Source organism: Balaenoptera musculus, chromosome 17 (assembly GCF_009873245.2).
Source record: "Balaenoptera musculus isolate JJ_BM4_2016_0621 chromosome 17, mBalMus1.pri.v3, whole genome shotgun sequence".
NCBI classification, from domain to species: Eukaryota; Metazoa; Chordata; class Mammalia; order Artiodactyla; family Balaenopteridae; genus Balaenoptera; species Balaenoptera musculus.
Window position 1 is genome coordinate 33,270,533 of NC_045801.1, and position 20,705 is coordinate 33,291,237.

At 32.1% G+C, this 20,705-nt stretch overlaps 1 protein-coding gene across 11 annotated transcripts in view; it reads right to left on the bottom strand.

The window, feature by feature from the left end:
* The window catches only part of RIMS2 (regulating synaptic membrane exocytosis 2), a 589,248-nt gene that overhangs the window by 258,951 nt on the left and 309,592 nt on the right, over positions 1–20,705 (bottom strand). For 5 of the 11 annotated variants that reach the window (XM_036830456.1, XM_036830455.1, XM_036830447.1 and 2 more), the window contains 6 exons: positions 16,369–16,436; positions 14,431–14,550; positions 12,212–12,311; positions 11,158–11,281; positions 9,794–9,840; positions 6,409–6,521 (listed from right to left, as the gene is read on the bottom strand). In XM_036830456.1, coding sequence (XP_036686351.1) covers positions 6,409–6,521; positions 9,794–9,840; positions 11,158–11,281; positions 12,212–12,311; positions 14,431–14,550; positions 16,369–16,436 — 572 coding nt within the window. Of the gene's footprint in view, positions 1–324; positions 373–6,408; positions 6,522–9,793; positions 9,841–11,157; positions 11,282–12,211; positions 12,312–14,430; positions 14,551–16,037; positions 16,247–16,368; positions 16,437–20,705 lie in introns of all 11 variants that reach the window. The other 6 variants (XM_036830443.1, XM_036830445.1, XM_036830442.1 and 3 more) reach the window with 2 other exon arrangements.

Consider the following 20,705-nt stretch of genomic DNA (forward strand, 5'->3'; position numbering starts at 1 on the left):
GGAAAATATCAACAGTATCAAATCAGCTATTTCTGTCAAAATTACCAATGTAAGTAGAATCTACATTAAATGCCAACCAGAAACCTATGAGTTTCAGTATTCAGTCCATCATATAAAACCACTAACAAAGATTGTCTCTTTAAATTTTTATTGTATTTTAATCCCCATGCAGAATTTTACAAGCTGGCTCATAAAATGATTTGAAAGTCAATAATATGGTTTGGAGCAACACACCAAAAAAAGTTTTCCTACGCATTTTCCAAAAACATACAAATAAGGGTTAAAACACAACTTTAGTTTCTATCAGGCAGACAAGGCCTTTACCTGAACCCTAGGAACAAAAGGCGTTGTTCTTCTACTAAGGCTTTGGCTCTGGTAAGCAAAATTAAAGAAAAAAGCAATAAAACAAAACCAAAAAGGACAACACGCTGGAACTAAAAGACCAAAAGTAAAAAACACATACAACTATCCCTTAAGTACATTTTTCCATGAGAATATATATCTAAATTAAGTAGTTCAATGTAATGAATAAATTAATTTTCCCAAAATGCTTAAATAGATAAAAACTATGTAAAATCTTAGAAGTTTTAAATCAGGTTTTTAAATGTAATCAACATAACAGGAATTAAGACTGAATGTAAAATAATAGATTCGGGCTAATATATTCTGAAAGAATGAGTGTAAACGTAATACAAAGTCAAGATATTTCAAGTTTCACCCTTGAACACACAACATAGAAAAAAATCATAGTCCAAGAAGAAGTCAGATGAAAATACATTTTATAGAATTATTAGTGAAAAGTCATCTGTAGAAGTAATGTTTCCAAAGGGACATACATGTAACTTTCCAAAGGGATAATATGGCTAACAAAAGTCTAAAAAACATTAGCCAAGTTGGCTTTAGCATTTCTTAAAAGAATAAACACAGAAAGATAAAAAGTGTGCTGGAACACACTGGAATAATTAGTTGATTCATACTTTAAGAATCTATAACAGGCTCTAGTACTTAAACATCATTTTCAGACATTTATTGTGTACCACCTGAGATAACACTGTTTAGAGCTAATCATACTTATTAATGACAATAATATCACATTTCTTTTTATTTATACAGTTCTTCATATTTTTTTAAGCCTTTACTGACAGTTACTGCAAGTTTATTGCCTCTAACAATGCTGGGAGGTAGTTGCTGTTATCTCCAGTATGCAGATGAGGAAACAGAGACATTTTTAAAAAGCTAGATAGACTTGCTCACACTCAACCAAAAAGTAAGATAGTGTAAAGGTAGAAAATAAAACCCTGGGACTTCTCTGGTGGTCCAGTGGTTAAGAATCTGCCTTCCAATGCAGGGGACGCGGGTTTGATCCTTGGTCCGGGAACTAAGATCCCACATGCCGCTGGGCAACTAAGCCCGTGCACCGCAGCTACTGAGCCCGCGCGCTCTAGAGCCCACTCGCCGCAACTAGAGAAGCCTGCACACCACAACTAGAGAAGCCCATGCGCTGCAACAAAGAGCCTGCACACTGCAACAAAGACCCAGCACAGCCAAAATTTTGTAAAAAAGAAAGAAAATAAAGCCCAGTTCTGACTAAATCATTCTATTTCAAATTCTTAGAATAAAATCAGATTTCTTTTTTTTTCCTCTTCTAACTTATTTTGTTTTCATTTTGAAACAGTTTCCAAAGATACCACAATCATCAGAATGTTGTGCCTTTATGTTAACAGTTAAAAGAGGAACAAAATCAGGTGCAAGTCTCTGTGTTTGGGAATGGATTTCAGGGCATTTAATCTTTGTTCTTTCACCAAGATTCCATCCCATTCCTCACATTTCTCATGGATGTCTCTCTTGTTTAATTAACAGCTGTATATAGTTAAAAGGCTTCAGACTTTTCCACTGCTATGTGGAAACAGATGATAGGTACTAGGAGGACTGTTGTCGAATTCAACGATCATCAGACAGACCCTGAAGATAGTTTAAGACATAAATCTAAAACCCAAAGGAAAGCAAACCTGAAAAGCAGACTATCATTCGATCATGAGTCATCTTTCTTTTCAAAAACCAAGACGATCTCAAGTCTAAGATGTCTTCCTTTTTGTGTGGAGACATTTCCAAAGGAAGAAAGGAATGTTTAGATAAGGAGTGTTACTGATATCTGTCTGCATAACCCTAGATGGATAATTCTCTAGCCAATGGGTAAGGGATATATGAAATTCATAGAGATTAACTAGGCATGCTGAAGAAAAGGACAAACAAGTCACTCAATTTAGAAACAGATCTTTTTTTTCTTGCCTTCTCACCTGTCCTACCTGTTTTAGACCAAAAATATCAAGGTAATGAAAGGTTTTTGCAAATAAATATTACTTTATAACTAAAAGATTTATTTTGAAAGAAATAGTACTTTGAAATAAAGTAATCCTTTAAGGTAAACATTTTTGCATCTTCTAAAATGACCTCAAATGAGCAACTCACAGATTTTTTGAAATCAATTGTCTAAAATCTATGCCAGTTTAAACCTAATCTTCACCCGTAAGCTTATACATTAAACTTGGCTACGTAAACATAATTTGTTTTGTCAGCTTATTTTAAATTGAGGTGACATTAAAATAACACGCAATTAACCATTTTAAAGTGTACAATTCAGTGGCATTTAGTGCATCCACAATGCTGTGCCACCACCACCTCCCTCTAGTTTCAAAACTTTTTTATCACACCAGAAGAATATCCTGTACCTATTAAGTAATCAGTCACTCCCCATTTCCCCATTGCCCCAATTTCTGGCAACTACTAAGCTGCTTTCTATCTCTTCAGATTCTAGATATTTCATAAAGAAATGGTGAAGTATTATGTATCTCACTTCAATTTGTAATTAATATTAATTCATTTATTTTAAGCATGAAATATCTGATAATATCTATAACAATTCAGCCTCACACAAATGAAGAATTTGAATTTGTACACCACAATTTATTTTGTATTTTTAATGTCCTTCCTACTTTATACCACACTACTAACTTCAGGGCATTCCTTTTATGCAACGCTTCTAAAATAACAAGGTTGTAACAATGACATATAAAAGATAAAAGTTCAAAGAAAAACCTTTCATTTACAGAAAGTTTTAAAAAGACTATCGAGTTTCTAAGTAGATATAAAGGACACTTGCCTATACTTCAGTGACTTATTCCCTTTAAATGGGAATATAAAATGGATATGTACAATATTTACAAGCTCATCACTAAAAGTGGAGTCAGAAAAATATTAAAACAAAGTAACTTAGGGAAACATTGCAACCATAAGTCAGCCACAGACCCTGAAGTAAAATAAAATATGTTTGTCAATAAGAATTAATGTGTTCCTATAGAAAGAAAGAATTCTGAGCCATTCCTCACTTTGAAAAGAGTTAAAGGCTATATCTTATTTTAGCACTCTATCAAAAAATTAGTCAAAGGCTGTAAATTAATTTTAAAATATTGAGAGAATTACAAAAGTAATCCTCCAAAGAAGAAAACTGCTAAATTATGTTAGAACACAAATTTTAAAAAGAATCAAAATAAGGGAGTGCTGACACTGAAAGGCTAATATACAGTCCAGGTGTCATAAACCTGAGCTCATACTAATTTTCTCACCAACTACATTAATGGCACTTTCATAGTTATGCCCTGGAATAATAACAAGTAGCAGCACAATTCAAGCATGGAAAAGAAATAAATGGAATAATTTTTTTTAAGTCATCAAGAGCCTTGTGCATGAAAATAAATAACAATTCGCATTATACGTATATTATATATTTGAGAAAATATCAGTCTGTGAACTGACATAAATATATTAGGAAGGTCCGCTCACATAATATACAAATGATCTTTGTTATCAGGCATTAGTAACGTCATGATTTTGTAAGTGAGCTAAGGGCCCAGGTAAAATCTCACCAAAAGCAAAAATACCCAAAGGTAGAATAGAAGGATATAGGAATCATAATGTTGCCTTGTGACTTCCTAGAAGTTTTCTCGAAGGATGATATTTGTGGACAAATATTTTCCCAACCTCTACATCATTAGAGCAAACCAAAATTGTCTCCAGTTGGCAGAAATGGGGTTAAATATAAAGGAAAATACTATATCCAAAAGGGTATCTTGCTTATGTCTTGCTGCATACAAAGAATGAACATAAAATTAAGTTTCATGAAGGTAAAATCCATGGCTATCTGTTCACTGTTGTATTCTCAGCTACTAGGATTATGACTGACCTGGGGAAAGATCTTAAAATACATTTCTTGAATTGATAATTGTAGCTTAATTTGGTAAAAATATTTTGGAGAAAAATTTTGGTAAAAGATTTCAAGAATCTTAAAACTTTTTTTTCTTTCATATTGTAATTTTACATCTGGAAAAGTTATCCTGACAAAGGAATTTTGTCCTAACAATATATGCAAGATTTATATTCAAGGATTTCCATGGCATCATTATTTAAAATACTATAAATTAGAAACAAGCAAGATATCCTATAATAGCAAATTAAGTTAAAATGGAGTATTAAATAGCTATTAAAATCATTTTAGGAGGAATTTTTAAAGAAAAATGTTTAAAGGAAAAGTACACAATATATTACTAGTGAAAAAGCAAGTTTCAAAATAGTATACACAGATTTATTACAGTTTTGTTTAAAACTTTATATGCATGTGAATGATTATGTTTTAGTGGCAAGATTACAGGTGATTTTTATTTTTTATTTATTTATCTGTGCTTTCTAGATTTACCAAAACAAATATGTATTATATTTATAAACATTTTCTTGCTGGAACATACTCCTTCTGAGTCATAAAAAAATGATAAAATGGTACTCATTTTAAATTACAGTTATATGGATTTTAAACCAACATCACTTATAAATACAAATACCCATACTTTTAAGTTTATATTTCCCCCAAATATTTAACAGTCTTACCTTTCTACCATATTCACTTTGAACCATGATGAAAAGTAGTTGAATTTGAAATCTGTCTAAATGCCTGCACTATCCTCCTCAATCTCCCCTCCTAGTCCAATTTCTAATACAGCCTTGGGATTTCAAAAGAAGCAACAAAGTGGTACCTACTTATTATGGAAGTCTAACTTCTGCTCCCTCATCCACCAACTGAAGCCAACTACACACACACACACACACACACACACACACACACAGATTTATTTATATACTGGCATCATCAGCCACCCAGAGCATTATTTATAGGTGGAATATTTAAAGGGAGCCACAATTAAAAATAAAAAAAGCTAAGATTTATATCACTTTCTAAAATGGTGGAAGAAAATACACATATATTCGTAACCATAAATGACAACATCTGCGCTGTCAATATATGTAAGAGAATAAGTAAAAAGATGCTACTTATTGTGGAAAATGGAAAAAACACCACTGTCCTCAAATGAAAAAGTTCACTCTGTTTATGAAAGAGAAAGGAAAAGAAAGTAATAAAGAGAAGAAATTCATTTTAGTAAGACATTTACAATCTCCTAATAGTATCTCATCTTTCTTACATAGCTTTTCTGTTATTACCACTTTTGTGATCAAAGTAGTCCCAGAACAGACACATCTAATGACTTTTACTAAGTTAATTCAGCTTATACTTCCTGTATCTCCATTTAATTAATGAAAATTCTTCAGAAAAATCAAACACTTCTCCTTCCTCCAGAAAATAAAAGGAGAAATTTTGTACCTGATTTAACAAAAAGCTAGAAATTACTCTTAAAATATCAGCCCAAGAATAGTTTAGTTTTTAACTATAACATTAACAATTATCCAAAATTCAACGTCTGAATTTTGAGACTCTAAATAGTTTTTAATAGTCATAAAATTTTAAGTTTAGTAACTCATCAGAATTAGTGTCAATATTAACCTGTTTGTTTCTAAAATATAGGTGGATAAATTTTAATATTTTAAATTTTAGAAATTAATAAAATGTGAGAGCCTGAATTTGCAAAGCTCTTCTAATATGGGTATATGATGGTTAACTGAATTTTTAACTTTTATTACAAAATGTTCAAATTAGGGATCACTTAATATGAAATCTACCTGATACACTCAGTAATCTATTATATATGTGCCCATTTACTTAGTTGAGCAAAAATCATGACCTTGAATTTTGGAAAAATATTACTAAGGTGAAAAAGGTTTTAGATAGCATCACAAATTCTAATTCTCATTAAATTCCAGAAAATCTAACTCTAATAAAGAAAGCACTCTGATAGATAATTATAATTAAATTTACATTAATTAAAATTACTAAGAATGAGAAAGTTGATGGTTAAAAGCACAATTATATTCTAAATAGAACTTGGTTTACAAAACAAATACCATCATATAGTAAAAACACTACTTGATATTCCAAAAAGAGAAATTAATCTAGTGATTACATACTGAAAGTTGTCCAGATAAGAACTGTGGAACATCCCTCAACATGCCAGGACTCATGGGAGATGTAACGGAAATAGAAGGACGATCCATTTTTTGAGATTCAAATGAGCTAGAACCTGAAATGGTAATTATACATAAAGAATAATAACAATGGCTCTTCATTAGTATTTAATAATCTTTACCATATATCTTTTATTTTTAATGCCCACAAAATGCCATTATATACATCATTTTCTTAGCCACAATGTTCCAGATATACTTAGAGGGGTTTTTTAAAGCATAGGTGCAGCTTAGGGATTCTCTCAAGACCAAGGGTAAACCATCTTCTGTGCCAATTATAGTAGAGACAGACCTCAGAACTTAGTTACTTCATCTGTTGTGGGTACTAAACTCATATCTTACAATAACACACCAGGAAAAATTTAAAATAGAAACTTAGGGAGGAAAAACCAAAACCTAAATCAATAAAGCAACTCAAAGATGGTCTAAACTTGTAATGTTAAAACCGTAAATACTAGAATGCTAACTGTGAAAAGTTTTCAGGAAGTGATTTTTAACCATATCTGGAAGAATATAATAAATTAGATGGGCAAAAAGGAAGTGAGGGGCTATGAAAAAAAGATACAGAAGAGCAGAAGAAGCAGAACTTCAATACCCAGAAGTTATATGTATGAATTTATTTGTATGGAGGGGAAGGAACAAATTGGAAGTGAATAAAAATGGGGCGAATGAGATACTGACAGAATTAAATGCCTGGAATTCTGGGCTACAAATTTTGGCACTAATAAAATATCCATGCTAAACTTTTATGAGTAAGGTAATAAAAACTGCATTTGAGGAAGATGTCTTTACCATCTTTTTAAAGTGTAGACTGAATTGAGTGAGATGGAAAACAGTTAAGAACAAGTGGAATTCAATAAAATAATAACAGGAATGACTAGAAAATGGAATGGAAAGAAAGAATTGAGGCAATATTACAAAATTAGAAAATGAGGACTCAGAAACTAATTAGATATGAGAGATAAACGATAAAGGGGGGAAAACATGAAGATTTCAAGTCCTGTAACCAGATATGGAGACAAGAAAGTCCCCTATGTTTCTGTCTTGTTCTCTGCACAGGACAGTGCTGACATTCCCTGGGCTGTAGAACACTGGAGAAGTCCTGTGTGTCAGGGAATGGCCGGAGAAGTTAATTTGGAACCTGTCACAGTGACCCTGTGACACCTCAGAGACATCCGAGGGGAAATGTAAAGCAGGTAACAGGATATGTGGATGGGACCAAATGTTGAGTAGATAATTAGTGTTAGAAATTAAACTGCAAAGTGTGTCCCTAATTGGAGGCCCAAATGGATAAAATTCGCTTCTAGCAAGAGTATAGTGTAAAATGAAAGGGGAAACTGCAAGCCTTGGGATCAGAAGTAATGGTGAAACCTTAAATAGTATTTAGAACTGGAAAGAATGCTGCCTTTATACTAAGAAATAAGCCAAGTTTTCTATATGCTAAGCTTCAAGTAACAGGAAGACACTTAGAACATATTCTTTAAACATCCAGGGATGAAGGGACAATGATAGATCATTTTGATAATGTAAACTTAGGAGTCATATGGCAATTAAAACCATATTAAGAGAAAAATTTACTGAGGAACTAAAAACAGAAGGTTAAGAATTGGGCCTTGGAGAAAGCTATTCTTCAACTTTTAAAGCATAAATTAATTTGAGAAGGGACCCCTGTCCTTACAGGAACAATTTTGGAATTGTAGCCTAGAGGCTTTTCAAATAGCTATAATAAGATAAAGGATTCCACACTGCTCACACAATATCTGAGTGATATAATGTAAGTGAATGAAAATTTTACCTACTTCATAGATTGCTGTGAAAACTAAGTGGGATAGTGTAGGTACAACATCTAGCACAGTTCCAGGCACTTATGATGATGATATTATTATATATAATAATTATTATCATTATGTTAGTACTTATAGTTTTATGTGATCACGATATTATTTTGGATAAAATGATTTAGCAACTAGCCAAAAGTACTAAATCAAATAGGTCATACAATCATATTTTAAAGTTTAGAGCTATGCCATTCCAAAAGGATTTCACCTCTCTGGTAAAGATTTTTTTTTAATTTATACTCATAATTGTAATATAAATGTAAAAAAAAATAACATCTATTTTAACAGTACATTCTCAATTGTTGTGTGTATAGAGAATCCAACCACTTCTCACCACCTTCACTGCACCCACCATGGTCTAAATTACCATAATCTCACCAAATACTGAAATAGTCTTCTCGCTGGTCTCTCTGCTTTCGCTCCATTTAATCTATTTTCAACATAGTAGCCTGATTTTAAAACATAAGCTTCTCCTCAAAAACATCCTATGTAGCTCTTGATTTCCCTTAAAGTAAAAGCCAAAGTCTTTACAGTGCCTTATAAAACCTATGCAGTTTGGCTTGCCATTACTTCCCTGTCCTCCTTCCTGCCATTCTTCCCCTTGCTCACTCTTGCAGCCACAACAGCCTTTTTGCTTTTTCTTAAATGCACCATAGGCTTTCCTGCCTTAGAGACATTGAACCTCTGGTCCCTATTCCTGGAGAGCTTTTCCCTCAGATCGCTACTCTTTCAAATCTTGCTCCAATCCTTCCTTCTCAATGTCTATCCTGATCAATGTATTTCAAACTGCAACCCTCCTTCTCTCTTCTTTCACAACATGCCTTACTCTCAATCAACAAACTTAATTCATTGGAAAAAATTCATTTGCTTAGTATCTGAAATAGTACTCAAACACAAGTAATAAAAAGTGTCTATATACTTAATGTTATTTTAACTTATATGTCTATTGTTCCATTACTACTCTGTTAAATCAGAACTATTACCCCATTTTCTCAAAATATAAATTAGAATATATGTAATTATTCACTAGATTGTCCCAAGCATTCCCTTCATTTACTGAGGATTAGTTTACAAAGCAGTAAATTTTAAAATTAGGTGAAATTTGGGGAGGGGGTGAAATTTTGGGGAGTGATGATATGTTCATTATTTTTTATTATGATAATGGATTCACATGTGTATCAAAGCTTACCTAATTGTGCACGTTAAATACATTCAGTTTATAGTAGTATACCTTAATAAGGCTATCTAAAAATACACAGTAGTTAAGACAGTGTGGTTTAAAAAAACCATCTTAAAATATTATAGACTTTTGTACTTTTTTCCACAATAACATGAAATAATACTAAATTTTCCATCTTTATATGACTGCATACTTGATAACAACACTATGATATTTCTTACTTTGTATTAATAGATTAAAGACTTCATTTGACCCCTGATGATGAACGACTTTATTAATAACATTTTCTTCTAAAATAAATGAAACTTACTGGACTCCAGTTGTGCGTGTGTGCTATCAGGTATTCTAGGTATATCTCTGAAATGACAGAAAAAGAAAAAAAACAAGAAATTGTTTCAACAAATAGTAGCAACTGCTATTTTGATCATTATCAAACTATATTATAACAGGACAATGTAAAATGGACAAAATTGTGTATCATAGCAGCGCTATATAAATAAGGAAAAAAATGTCGTAGTACTTTTTGCTAATAAAAGTGTTCTGCGCTAACCCTATTACTTAAAAGGAATTAAAACTCATATGCATTTAGAGCAGATTTGTAAAAATATATACTTTATTTCCTATGTGCTTCACTACACAATTATCCATTCTAAAAAATTTCTATATTCAACAGGGTTTTATAGATATATTTTAATTATATTCTACTCTTTTACCTGCTGTTGTTCAAGTCAGAACATTGAAATTCAAATAAAATATCACCAAAACAAAAGTTAAAATATTCAGATCGTCATTGAAATTTTTTAAACATAATAATTCTACTGAGAAAAATGCAAATATGTTTCTTATTGGACTTAACATAATTACCTTGTAACTGCATTTACACCAAAAGTATGTACATTTTTGTTTGAGATTTGCCAGGAGGGGTATATATTAATGGTTAAGCTCATTCAGAAAGCTGCATCAAAAATATTTAAGACATTAAACAAAAATATGATTACAGCATCCTTTAACACCAAGAAATATATTTGATTAATACCTTAAGCTGATACAGTACAGTTTTACCACATTACAAAATTATGAAAAGACAAAATATAAAATAGATGTAATTTCATGTGACAGATTGGAACATAGTACACCGAATTATATTTATCGCCAACTTAAAAAGTCAATGAGTAATTGACATTTGCTTATTTTTTATGTTACCTTAAAGATGTTTTTTTCCTTAAACGGTTGCCACCATCTAGGAAGAGAATGCCCTTAAGCCCTCTCCTTTTTATATGAAATCTCCATTTTGGAAAAAATATATAAAATTCATAGAATATAGTTGATTCTCATATTTACAATGTAGAGAACCATAGCTTATGAAACTTCTTTTGAAAGTAATTGTTACTATAGTCCCCTTCCACTAATCCTTTTTTCCATTTCCTGAGCTACTAAGATAATAAAAATAATACACCTAAATATCCCTTCTTTTGTAATTAACTGTATATTCTAGCATGATCAGATAAAAAGATGTCATGATTTTTGGTGAGGTATTTTTTGTAAAGGAGGAAAAAGCATTGTCCTCAAAATAATTTAGTTTTATAAAGCAATCAGACATTATTGGATTGCACATTACAAATTATTTAATAGTAGTCAACTTTATACATGTATAAAGTATTCAAACCAACTCACCCAATAGGTCTTGAAACAACAAGCTCCACTTGTGGTTCAGGTTTGGATTCCAGGATGATGTTATATACTTCTTCAAATGTGGCTCCTTGCAATAGTCTTCCATTCCATTCTAATACTTCATCACCTACAGTGTGTGTCAGTAATGATAATCTTAGAAAGAAAAACTAATCCCATAAAATGCACTTGAAACAAAAGCAGTCTCAAACTGCGATTAATTTTGTAGAACAAAATCACCTTTATGGAATAAGAAACATACTGAGAACAGCTCCAGTGGCATAAAATTTGATGACCAGGATGATTAGTGTATTTCACACAAAAGGACAAGGAAGGGTCAGAGGAAAAGATTACATAAAAGTTGTATCTGTGATTTCTAGAATTTTCTCAATGGTGTCTTGTCCCTGAATAGTTGTTAGTTGTTTTCCTTGCAAGGGGAAGAAAGCTGGAAACAACCTATGTCTCCAACTTCGTGACATCACTCTTGTCTCTGTGATTTCTCAATACAAATTCCAATTCTAGAAACTATTAAGATAAGTTGCCTCTTTGAAAATTTTATAACTCTGTATTCTAGGATTCTCAATATACATGCAGCTGAGCACCTTGTCTAAACTCTTTTGTAAAAAGCTTAATACTAAGCATCTCACTGAATCCTCTCCAAGGCACTCAAGGATCTCTTCAATAGTATCCATTATCAAAGAGATAAGGAGTGACACATTTCAGGAAATATGTATTTATCCATGAAGTTTGTTTCCTAAATTATATTGGAAGTTCTTCAAAAGAAATAGGAAGGCTTATGGGAAACAAATTAGGTTAATCTAATCCTAGATACAGACTAGGAATATCCATCAGCAAAAAAATAAGATCAGTAAATATAAAAATATTTTTATCTAATGTGACTCAAGAACTAGTAGTTACAACTTCCCATTAATGAATACAGATTAATATAAGTTAAATGAACTTTTTATTACCGGTGAAGTCACTTCTAAATGAGGATAACTTTTTCATAACTACTCAAGTTTAACAGTTTAAATGTAAATAATCAAAGATTGAAACTTACCTGGTCTAAGATGTCCTACAGTATCAGCTAAACTTCCTTTTTTAACTTTGGTAATAAATGCACAGAGCCGACCTGATTCAGTCATCTTTCCTCCTACAACCTGTTTAAAAGAAGAAAATGTTAAAACAAGCATATTGTTCAAATGAACACAGCTGAAGATTCAAGTAAAAAATAACTAGACAATTTGCAGGTTTTGAAACTATAGTTTAATATGCTAAAAATAATTTTTAAATAATATAGTGTCACTAATAGGAACTGAGTACATGCCCCAAGTGTGGACTCTACATATTCCAAATGTTTAACAATTTAATCAATTATTTGTTGAAAATGTTTCATACCTTAGAAACAACTTAACGATTTATAATTTTTGCCTTTATTACAGAATTCTTTTGTCATTTCTAAAAACTAATTACAGTACTACATAATTATATTAACATTTCTAGTTATAGATGTCAAATGTCATAATATATATTTTGTTACTTTTACTATAATTATCATATCTTCTAAAAATTTTATTAGTTGGTAATATTTGGGCATATTGATAATGTGCATGATGATCATGATGATTCATTTTTCCTGAGAAAGTTACAAAATATACTTAATCTCATCAGAATTAATGTAAACCTTAGATCATCTGCATCCCAATTTTTCTGTTTTTACCTTTCTATTAATACATGTCTTTCAGAAAAAGAAAAAACAAAGGTTGGCAATAATGCTGTGAAGTCATATGTGTAGCTATAAGACTGGCCTCTTAAAAATTAATGCTCTGATTCTCATTAACTACCATTCAATCAATAAATCAACTTTATAGCAAGTTAAGCAAATAATAGTAACCAACTTCATTGACTAGAATAGTTTTTTTCCTCTTCTAAATTGACTGAACAACACAGAATTCAAAAATCATTGATTTATCTTACTCCGTGTATTTAGTCCCCAGTTGCAGTGAATTACACTCAGTTGCAGTTCAGTTAATATTAAGTCATTATTCTTATGTTTGGTTCTGAAAATTATATATATAGATATTATGGGCTGAAATCCCTGTGTTAATATTTTTAAAGTTTCTTGGCTTGATAAACTTTAATAATAATAATTATACTGATTATATTATTATTGAAATCTCAGAGTGCCAGGCACTGTACTAAATGTTTGTATACTGCTTTATTTAGTCTTATTAGATAATAATTCAGTAAGTATTATTATCTCCATTGCACAGATGAGGAGTCTGAGGCTGAGAGGTTTAGTTACCTAACGTTATGTAGCTAGTAAATGCTATAACTAGAAATCAAGCCAAGACTTTTCAACCTCTATACTACACTGCTCTAACAGTATACTGGGCAGATCTGGATTTAATTCTCACCTTCATCACCATCTTTAAGACCATGGGCAAGTTACGACACCTCTCTAAGCTTATTTCTTATCTGTTTTGAGTGTTAATAAAATGATAGATATAAAGTGCTCAGATGAGTGCCAACTGCATGGCAACCAGCCAATAGGTGATGCTCAATTGTATTTACAACCAAAGTTTTCAAATATCTTTCACTTACTGGAATCCACACAACTACTTCTGTAGCAATGGCTTAACTCTAAAACATTTACTCTCTTCGCATTTCAGCTTTTAATTCGCCTTATAGATGCACAAAAAATAAACAGAGCTTTCTTTGGTGTATTACCAAATAATTATCTGGTATTTTACAGTAAAATATAAATCAATATTTATATTAAATCTCCTAACATAAGTATTTTTGAGTTTCCAGACTTCAAACAGTATTCTCTCTCTCTCTCTCTCTCACACACACACACACACACACACGCACACACATTTTGCTACTCTAATACAAAAATTATATTCCTATGTAATATGTAATACATATATTTCCCAAGTTTGTACATTTAATAATTGAATGAAGCTATCATTTTAAAAGAATATAAACACGTATATAGACTTAAAGGACAAACAATAGGTAAAATAAGTTTGAAGAACTCAAGTATGTAACTCAAGTTCTATTTTCCAAAATTATATAAATATTATTGTAGAATAATGGCAACTTCTTAAATAATACTTGGAAAATGAAAAGGTTTTGGGTAATGAGTGCAAATATTTAGGAATTCTTGAAAATAGAAAAAAACCCCACTAAATTGGTATAGTTATTATATCTTTTGCTTTTCTGATAAATCTGTAAAGGAGTATAGAGTAACATCTCATATATTTCATCACATACCTTCAAGCCAAGCATTGCTCCTGAATCTCGAGGTACACTTCCATCTTTTAAACGCTTATTTAATAAAATGCGACCAATTAAACGATCTCCATCTTTAGATGGCTGCCACGTCACAGGGTGCTGACATATTGCATCAATAAACACAAAATTAATGTTATTTTATGATAAATGACCCCTTAGTGTGCAATCTTTCTAAACTTCCAACTTCCAAAGTGTTATGATTACACAAACCAGTTTTTATTCAAAACATTGATCAAAAGGGTTTACTAGATTATGTTTATAACCTCATTTTAATAATCTCAAGTTTTTTCAAAATCCAGTTACTGCAGATTCTAACAGTGCTCTGACAAAATACTGAAGTTCTATAGTTCTACAAAATCTGAGAAACCTTGAAAATACATGCAAACTCTAATTATCTACACACTGAAGATTAAAAATTCACAAGCAGAAAAGAGACTGCAATTCTATGCACTCGAACTCATTTTAAAATGAGAATTTAATCTTCAAACACTTTTGGAAGACTTTGAAAGACTTTATTACAGTAAAAGTTAAAAGGTCACACTATATTAAAACATGAATTTGAACCTCTGATGAGGGCTTTCTTGAAGTAGGTTTCTAGATTAAAATTACTAAAAATACACAAGCTCCAGTAACTTTCCAAATGAACGTGCATGGGAGAAACAGGCCTAATTCAAAGGTGATAATAGATTATATTTCTCACTTTTTGGAGGTTCCTTGATTCTTTCAGGTCTCTGATCTATTTAGCAAATTAATTTTATTTGATAATTCAATGGTATCCATTGTTAACAACGTTGAAAATATTAGTAGTTTATCTCAGGGCAGAACCAAGCCTTTTATAAATCATGATACCATTCCATTATGAATCATATATCAAATAACAAAGTAAATGATTTGTGTAATCACAGTTTCACAGTTATCTGAAAGTAACATGCACATCTTCATGCAAAATTTAGCAGGCAAAAGGCAAGTTCCAGTAAATCACATCTATATGGTAAAAAAGATTTCAAAAGTCTCACTATACTAAAAGCAAAATAATAAATACCAAAGCAGATGGCAATGGTTCTAATACTAATTAATACTACACTAAAATGCTATGACAATAAAACAAAAGAGAAAAATGACAGTGAAAGGGAAAAAAGAAAAACAACTTTTTCTGTGCAAACAGACCCAATCATCTCCCTTTTGCCCGGGATTCAAACTGTTAATAATTTAATTTTCATCCCAAGGAAAATATATGCAAGCAATCAAATAAGCCAATCCAAAAAAATTCTTTATATTTGTGGTGTATAATAACATTACAAAGTTCTTTCATACGACCATAAACAAAACATTCCTTTGTTCCTAATTTTTATTTTCAATTACTTATTTTTTGGTATGCCATCAAAAAACAAAAACAGCAAAGCAAGCAAGAAGTATTTTGGTTGGTTAGTTTGTTTTGGTTTTGTTTTTCTTTTCTGCACCTTAAGAAATGCTACATTGATCCCTGAAATGCCCTGTCCTTTTATTATGTTCTGTTTGAATGAGTGACAGAGAGCAAACGAAGACCAAATGAGCAGGTTAAAAGACAGGCTCCACAATCTCAGTACCTTATCACTATGGCTATGCTCCTCGTTAAGGGTTGTGCTACTACAGGTATCTACCCCAGAGTCCTTAATCTGAGGCTCAGACCATTCCAAATCCTCTTCCAAAGAGTGGCCACCAAAGTACATCATTTTCTTTTGTCTCTCAGACCTGGTGTTAGAGTCCGACAAAACTGCCTGCTCACTAGTTTTTCTTTTTCCCTTTTGACTGTCCCCTACAGGTGAGGAATAAAAAAAAAAAAAAAAAATACAAAAAAGAAAACATGCAAAGGTGTAAATCAAAAAGGAAAAGTGAAATGATAACGGAAATTAAATAGTAAGGCTCCACATGTCTCACCAAAGACATTGGGGATGCCTCACTGCTATGCCAAGACGTATGGTCCAACCAGTTGTAATCCATGTCTCCTGTGAGAGTCAGACAGACAAAAGAGGGAAGTAAAGGAGACGGCGAAAGAAAGGACAGACAAAGACATAATAAACATTTTAAACTGTGTGATCCTCTCCGGTTCTAAGAACTTTGTCTGTAGCACTCACTATATATACCAAGAGAAAGCTAAGATTTCAAATGACTAAAATTTATAGAATACAGAATATATAGTTTATGTACTCTAGACAGACCCTACAGGACAAAAGTGCTGCAAGAAGAGAAAAGGCTAATAATAAACAGGAATAGAAATGAAAAAAATTATATATTCTGAAAAAGAAAAAGACTTTCAGCTAGGTCTGTTACTTGTGCTATTTTTTTCATGCTGGTCTATAGACATGAGTTTTTTCTCCGAAGATTAAGGAACATTTTAAAAATTAAACAGTGGTTTGCTAATAACCACTACAATGAAAAGTGAAGTACTTAAATGTTGTTTCTGGAAGGTAGTATGATATTCCTTATAATGCTGAAACCACCTAAAAATTTTGAGTGATTAAAAAAAAAGAATTGGTTACACAAAAGATTATATGAAAATGACAAAACAGGTTCACTCAATTTCTATTAGTAGAAATAAACTTTCCTTAAATATCATGAATTACTTAATATTACTCTGAAACAATTTTTCAAGTTTTTTTTCAGAAATTGCATTCTCCTAAAAAATAAATTTTCTTTAAAAATAATTTTTTCAGACAGTTTATGTAATTGGCAACTAAGAATGAATATCCATTTCCCAAACTTATGTGCTCCTTATTTGCCTTACCTTTGAAAAAGAATTTTTTCATCTATATGTGCACATGTCTTTTTAAGCTCTATTCATACTTTCATTTATTTAAAAATATTTAGTAAACACCTTCCATTTGCTATGCATTGTGCTAAGTCTAGCATAAGGGGTAAAACAACGAGACATGCAGCAGAATGGAGATAAATGCAATATACAAATCACCAGTGTCATATAGGAGAGTACAAAACACTAAAAGAGTATAATAACATCTAATTTAGATTTGGCGGTCAGTAAACACCTCTAAAAAAAGTGATGTTTAAGATGAGAACTGAAATATGTGACTTAAAGGACAGGTAAAGATAAAGGCAGATGAAAAGCATAGGAAAGAGCATTCCAGGAAGAAGTAACAAGATGGTACTGTAAAAAGACTGATGGAACACCAATGTGTCTGAACCAAAAAGATTGAGGGAGAATATGGTGCTAAATGAGACTGGGGAGGCAACACAGACCAGTTTAGAGAGGGCTTCTTATACCATATTAAACATTATGAATTTCATTCACTGAAGGATTTTAAGCAAGATACATGAACTGATTTACATTTTTAAAAGATGAATCTAAATACTAAAGAGAGGTTGGGTTGGAAGACACCATGAGTTAAAAGACAGTTGCGGGACTTCCCTAGTGGTGCAGTGGTTAAGAATCCGCCTGCGAATGAAGGGGACATGGGTTCGAGCCCTGGTCCGGGAAGATTCCACATGTCACGAGGCAACTAAGCCCATGTGCCACAACTACTGAGCCCGCGCACCTAGAGCCCGTGCTCCGCGACAAGAGAAGCCACCGCAATGAGAAGCCCGCGCACCGCAATGAAGAGTAGCTCCCGCTCGCCGCAACTAGAGAAAGCCCGCGCACAGCAACAAAGACCCAATGCAGCCAAAAATAAATAAATAAATAAATCTATTTAAAAAAAAAAAAGACAGTTGCAATAACTCATGCAACAGGTGATTATGGCTTGAACATAGGTAATGGTAATAGACATGGTAAGAAAGGGAACTGAGAGATGTTTTGGAGGTAGAAATAAGAGTGTTAAGAAGGACAAACATCAAGGATAACTCCCAGGTTTCTGGCATTAACAACTGAACAGAATTAAAGACCATTTATGAGAGGAAGAAGCACTATTTATTAGGTAAGGGAGAGAAAAGAGTTACTTTATTTCATGGAATCTGTGAGATTCATAGATATTAAAATAAAAATATGCATCTTAGAATTTATTAAACATGGTGATTGATTTTGGATGTATTATTCCAAATACCTGTAATTTATTCAGGAAATCAATTGGTTAAATTATAATACAGCTTAGAAGGAAGGTCTGAGCTGAAGACAAAAATTGGCCATTATTAGCATACAGCCATGAGTAACTAGATCACTGAGGAACAGAGTAAAGTAAGATATGAAGAGGATCCAGATTGAATTCTAACAGAGTTTGAGATGAGAGAGAGAGACTGAGAGCAGGCAGAGACAGAAAAGAAGAAAGGAAGGAGAAAGATGGAGGTCTCCAGACCAAAGAGAAAGAGAGTTTCTTAAACAGGAGGGGAAATCAACTACAGAATGATTTCTACACATCACCTAAGATAAGGAACGGAAAATTATGCATTTGATTTGGCAACATTAATATCAGGAAGGATGTTAGAAAAAGCACTCTGGGTAGAATGATGAAATTAAAATCAGACTGAAGGAACTGAAGAGTCAAAGGAAGATGAGGAAGTAGGAAAATTTTGTGTAGATGAATGGTTCACAAAATCCCTAAACTAGCATAATCAACAGCACCTGGGAATTTGTTAGAAATGCAGATTCTTGGGTACCACCTAGACTTAATCAGAATTTCTAGGTGAGGCCTAGAAATTTGGTTTAACAAGCCCACCAGGTGATTATGATCTCACTGTTTGAGAACAGGAGACAATTCTTTTTTTTTTTTGACCTTAATAACTTTATTGAGATATAATTCCCATACCATAAAACTCACCCATTTAAAGTGTACAATTCAATAGTTTTTATTATATTCACAGAAGTTTGTTTGTGAAGGACGATGAAGCTGTGCTATTAACATACGCAAAGTTCAATTTGTAGGGGAAAAAATCATTCTTCAACCTGTTAACTAGAGAAGTGCTTCCCAATCCTTTTCACTGCACAAATGACAATTAAGATTTTACAGCTACCCAAAACCCTGAGCGTATCTGTATCTCAGAAAACCTGTAACTCTTTCGAAATACACCACTGTTCCACAACAAAGTATTGATAAATCTCTGAATTGGATTAAATATAATATGGAGACTATAAATAAAATTTTTTGGCTGGTTTATGTGAAGATGCGAGACTTCAGCTTGCAATCTCTCTTCTCCCCGTATGCCTACAAACCACCAAAATTGCGGAAATGTAGTTTTTCCCTCTGTGAATAAATAAGAAATCAGCTGTTTGACTATTTGAAGCTAAAGCGAAAATATCAAACAAACAAAAAAAGTCACATATGGTAGGCCCTCAGTAAACATTTCTTACATGAGTAAATATTAGTGTTACTGTAAGAATTAAATAAGGTAATCAGAACATATAGAATAAATATAGAAAATATATAGAAAATAGTCCTGAACTATCAGGACTGCTAATATTTAGATAATAATACTTATCACTTAGTATTCTTATTTTATATAGCTTCAAAGGGCAGAACTAAGATAATAAGATGTTTTTCCTTTAGTAGCAGTCAAAAATGTACTGCTGAACTTTCCAGTTCTAGAACAAGAAATAGAAGATAAAAAGAACAAAATGGAAATTTTAGAACTTTTTGAAAAATGATTGAAATTTAAAAAGCAAATGGATGGGTTCAAGAGCAGAATGGAAAGGACAGAGGAACAACAATGTACTTGAAAATAGAACAGAAATTACCCAATCTGAAAAACAGAGAGAAAATAGACTAAATAATAAAATAAACAGAGCCTCAGGGACTTCGGGGATTATAATATATAATTAAGATAATAAAAGATTCATGTCATTGTAGTTCCAGGAGAGGAGAAAGATGGGGTCAGAAAAAGTATTTGAAGAAATAATGACTGAAAATTTCCCAGATTTGCAAAACATGTAAACCTACTGATTCAAGAAACTACATAAGCCCCCAAACAAGATATACACAAAGAAATCTGTGCCAAGACACATCACAATCAACCTAAAAACTAAAGACAAACTGTTTTGAAAGAGGCAAGAAAGAAACAACAACTGATCTAAAGGGGAAAGACAATTCCAATGACAGTGATAAAATTTCTCATCAGAAACCTTGGAGGCCAGAAAGAAATGGCACAATATTTTTCAACTGCTGAAACAAAAGAAATGTCAACCCTGAATTGAAACAAAAAAAAGAAGGAACCTGAAAATATCAAGAAGGAATAAAGAACATGGTAAGTAAAAATATGGGTAAATACAACAGGCTTTCCTCCTCCTCTTCAGTTTTCTAAATTATGTTGAAGTTTGAAGCAAAAAGTATACA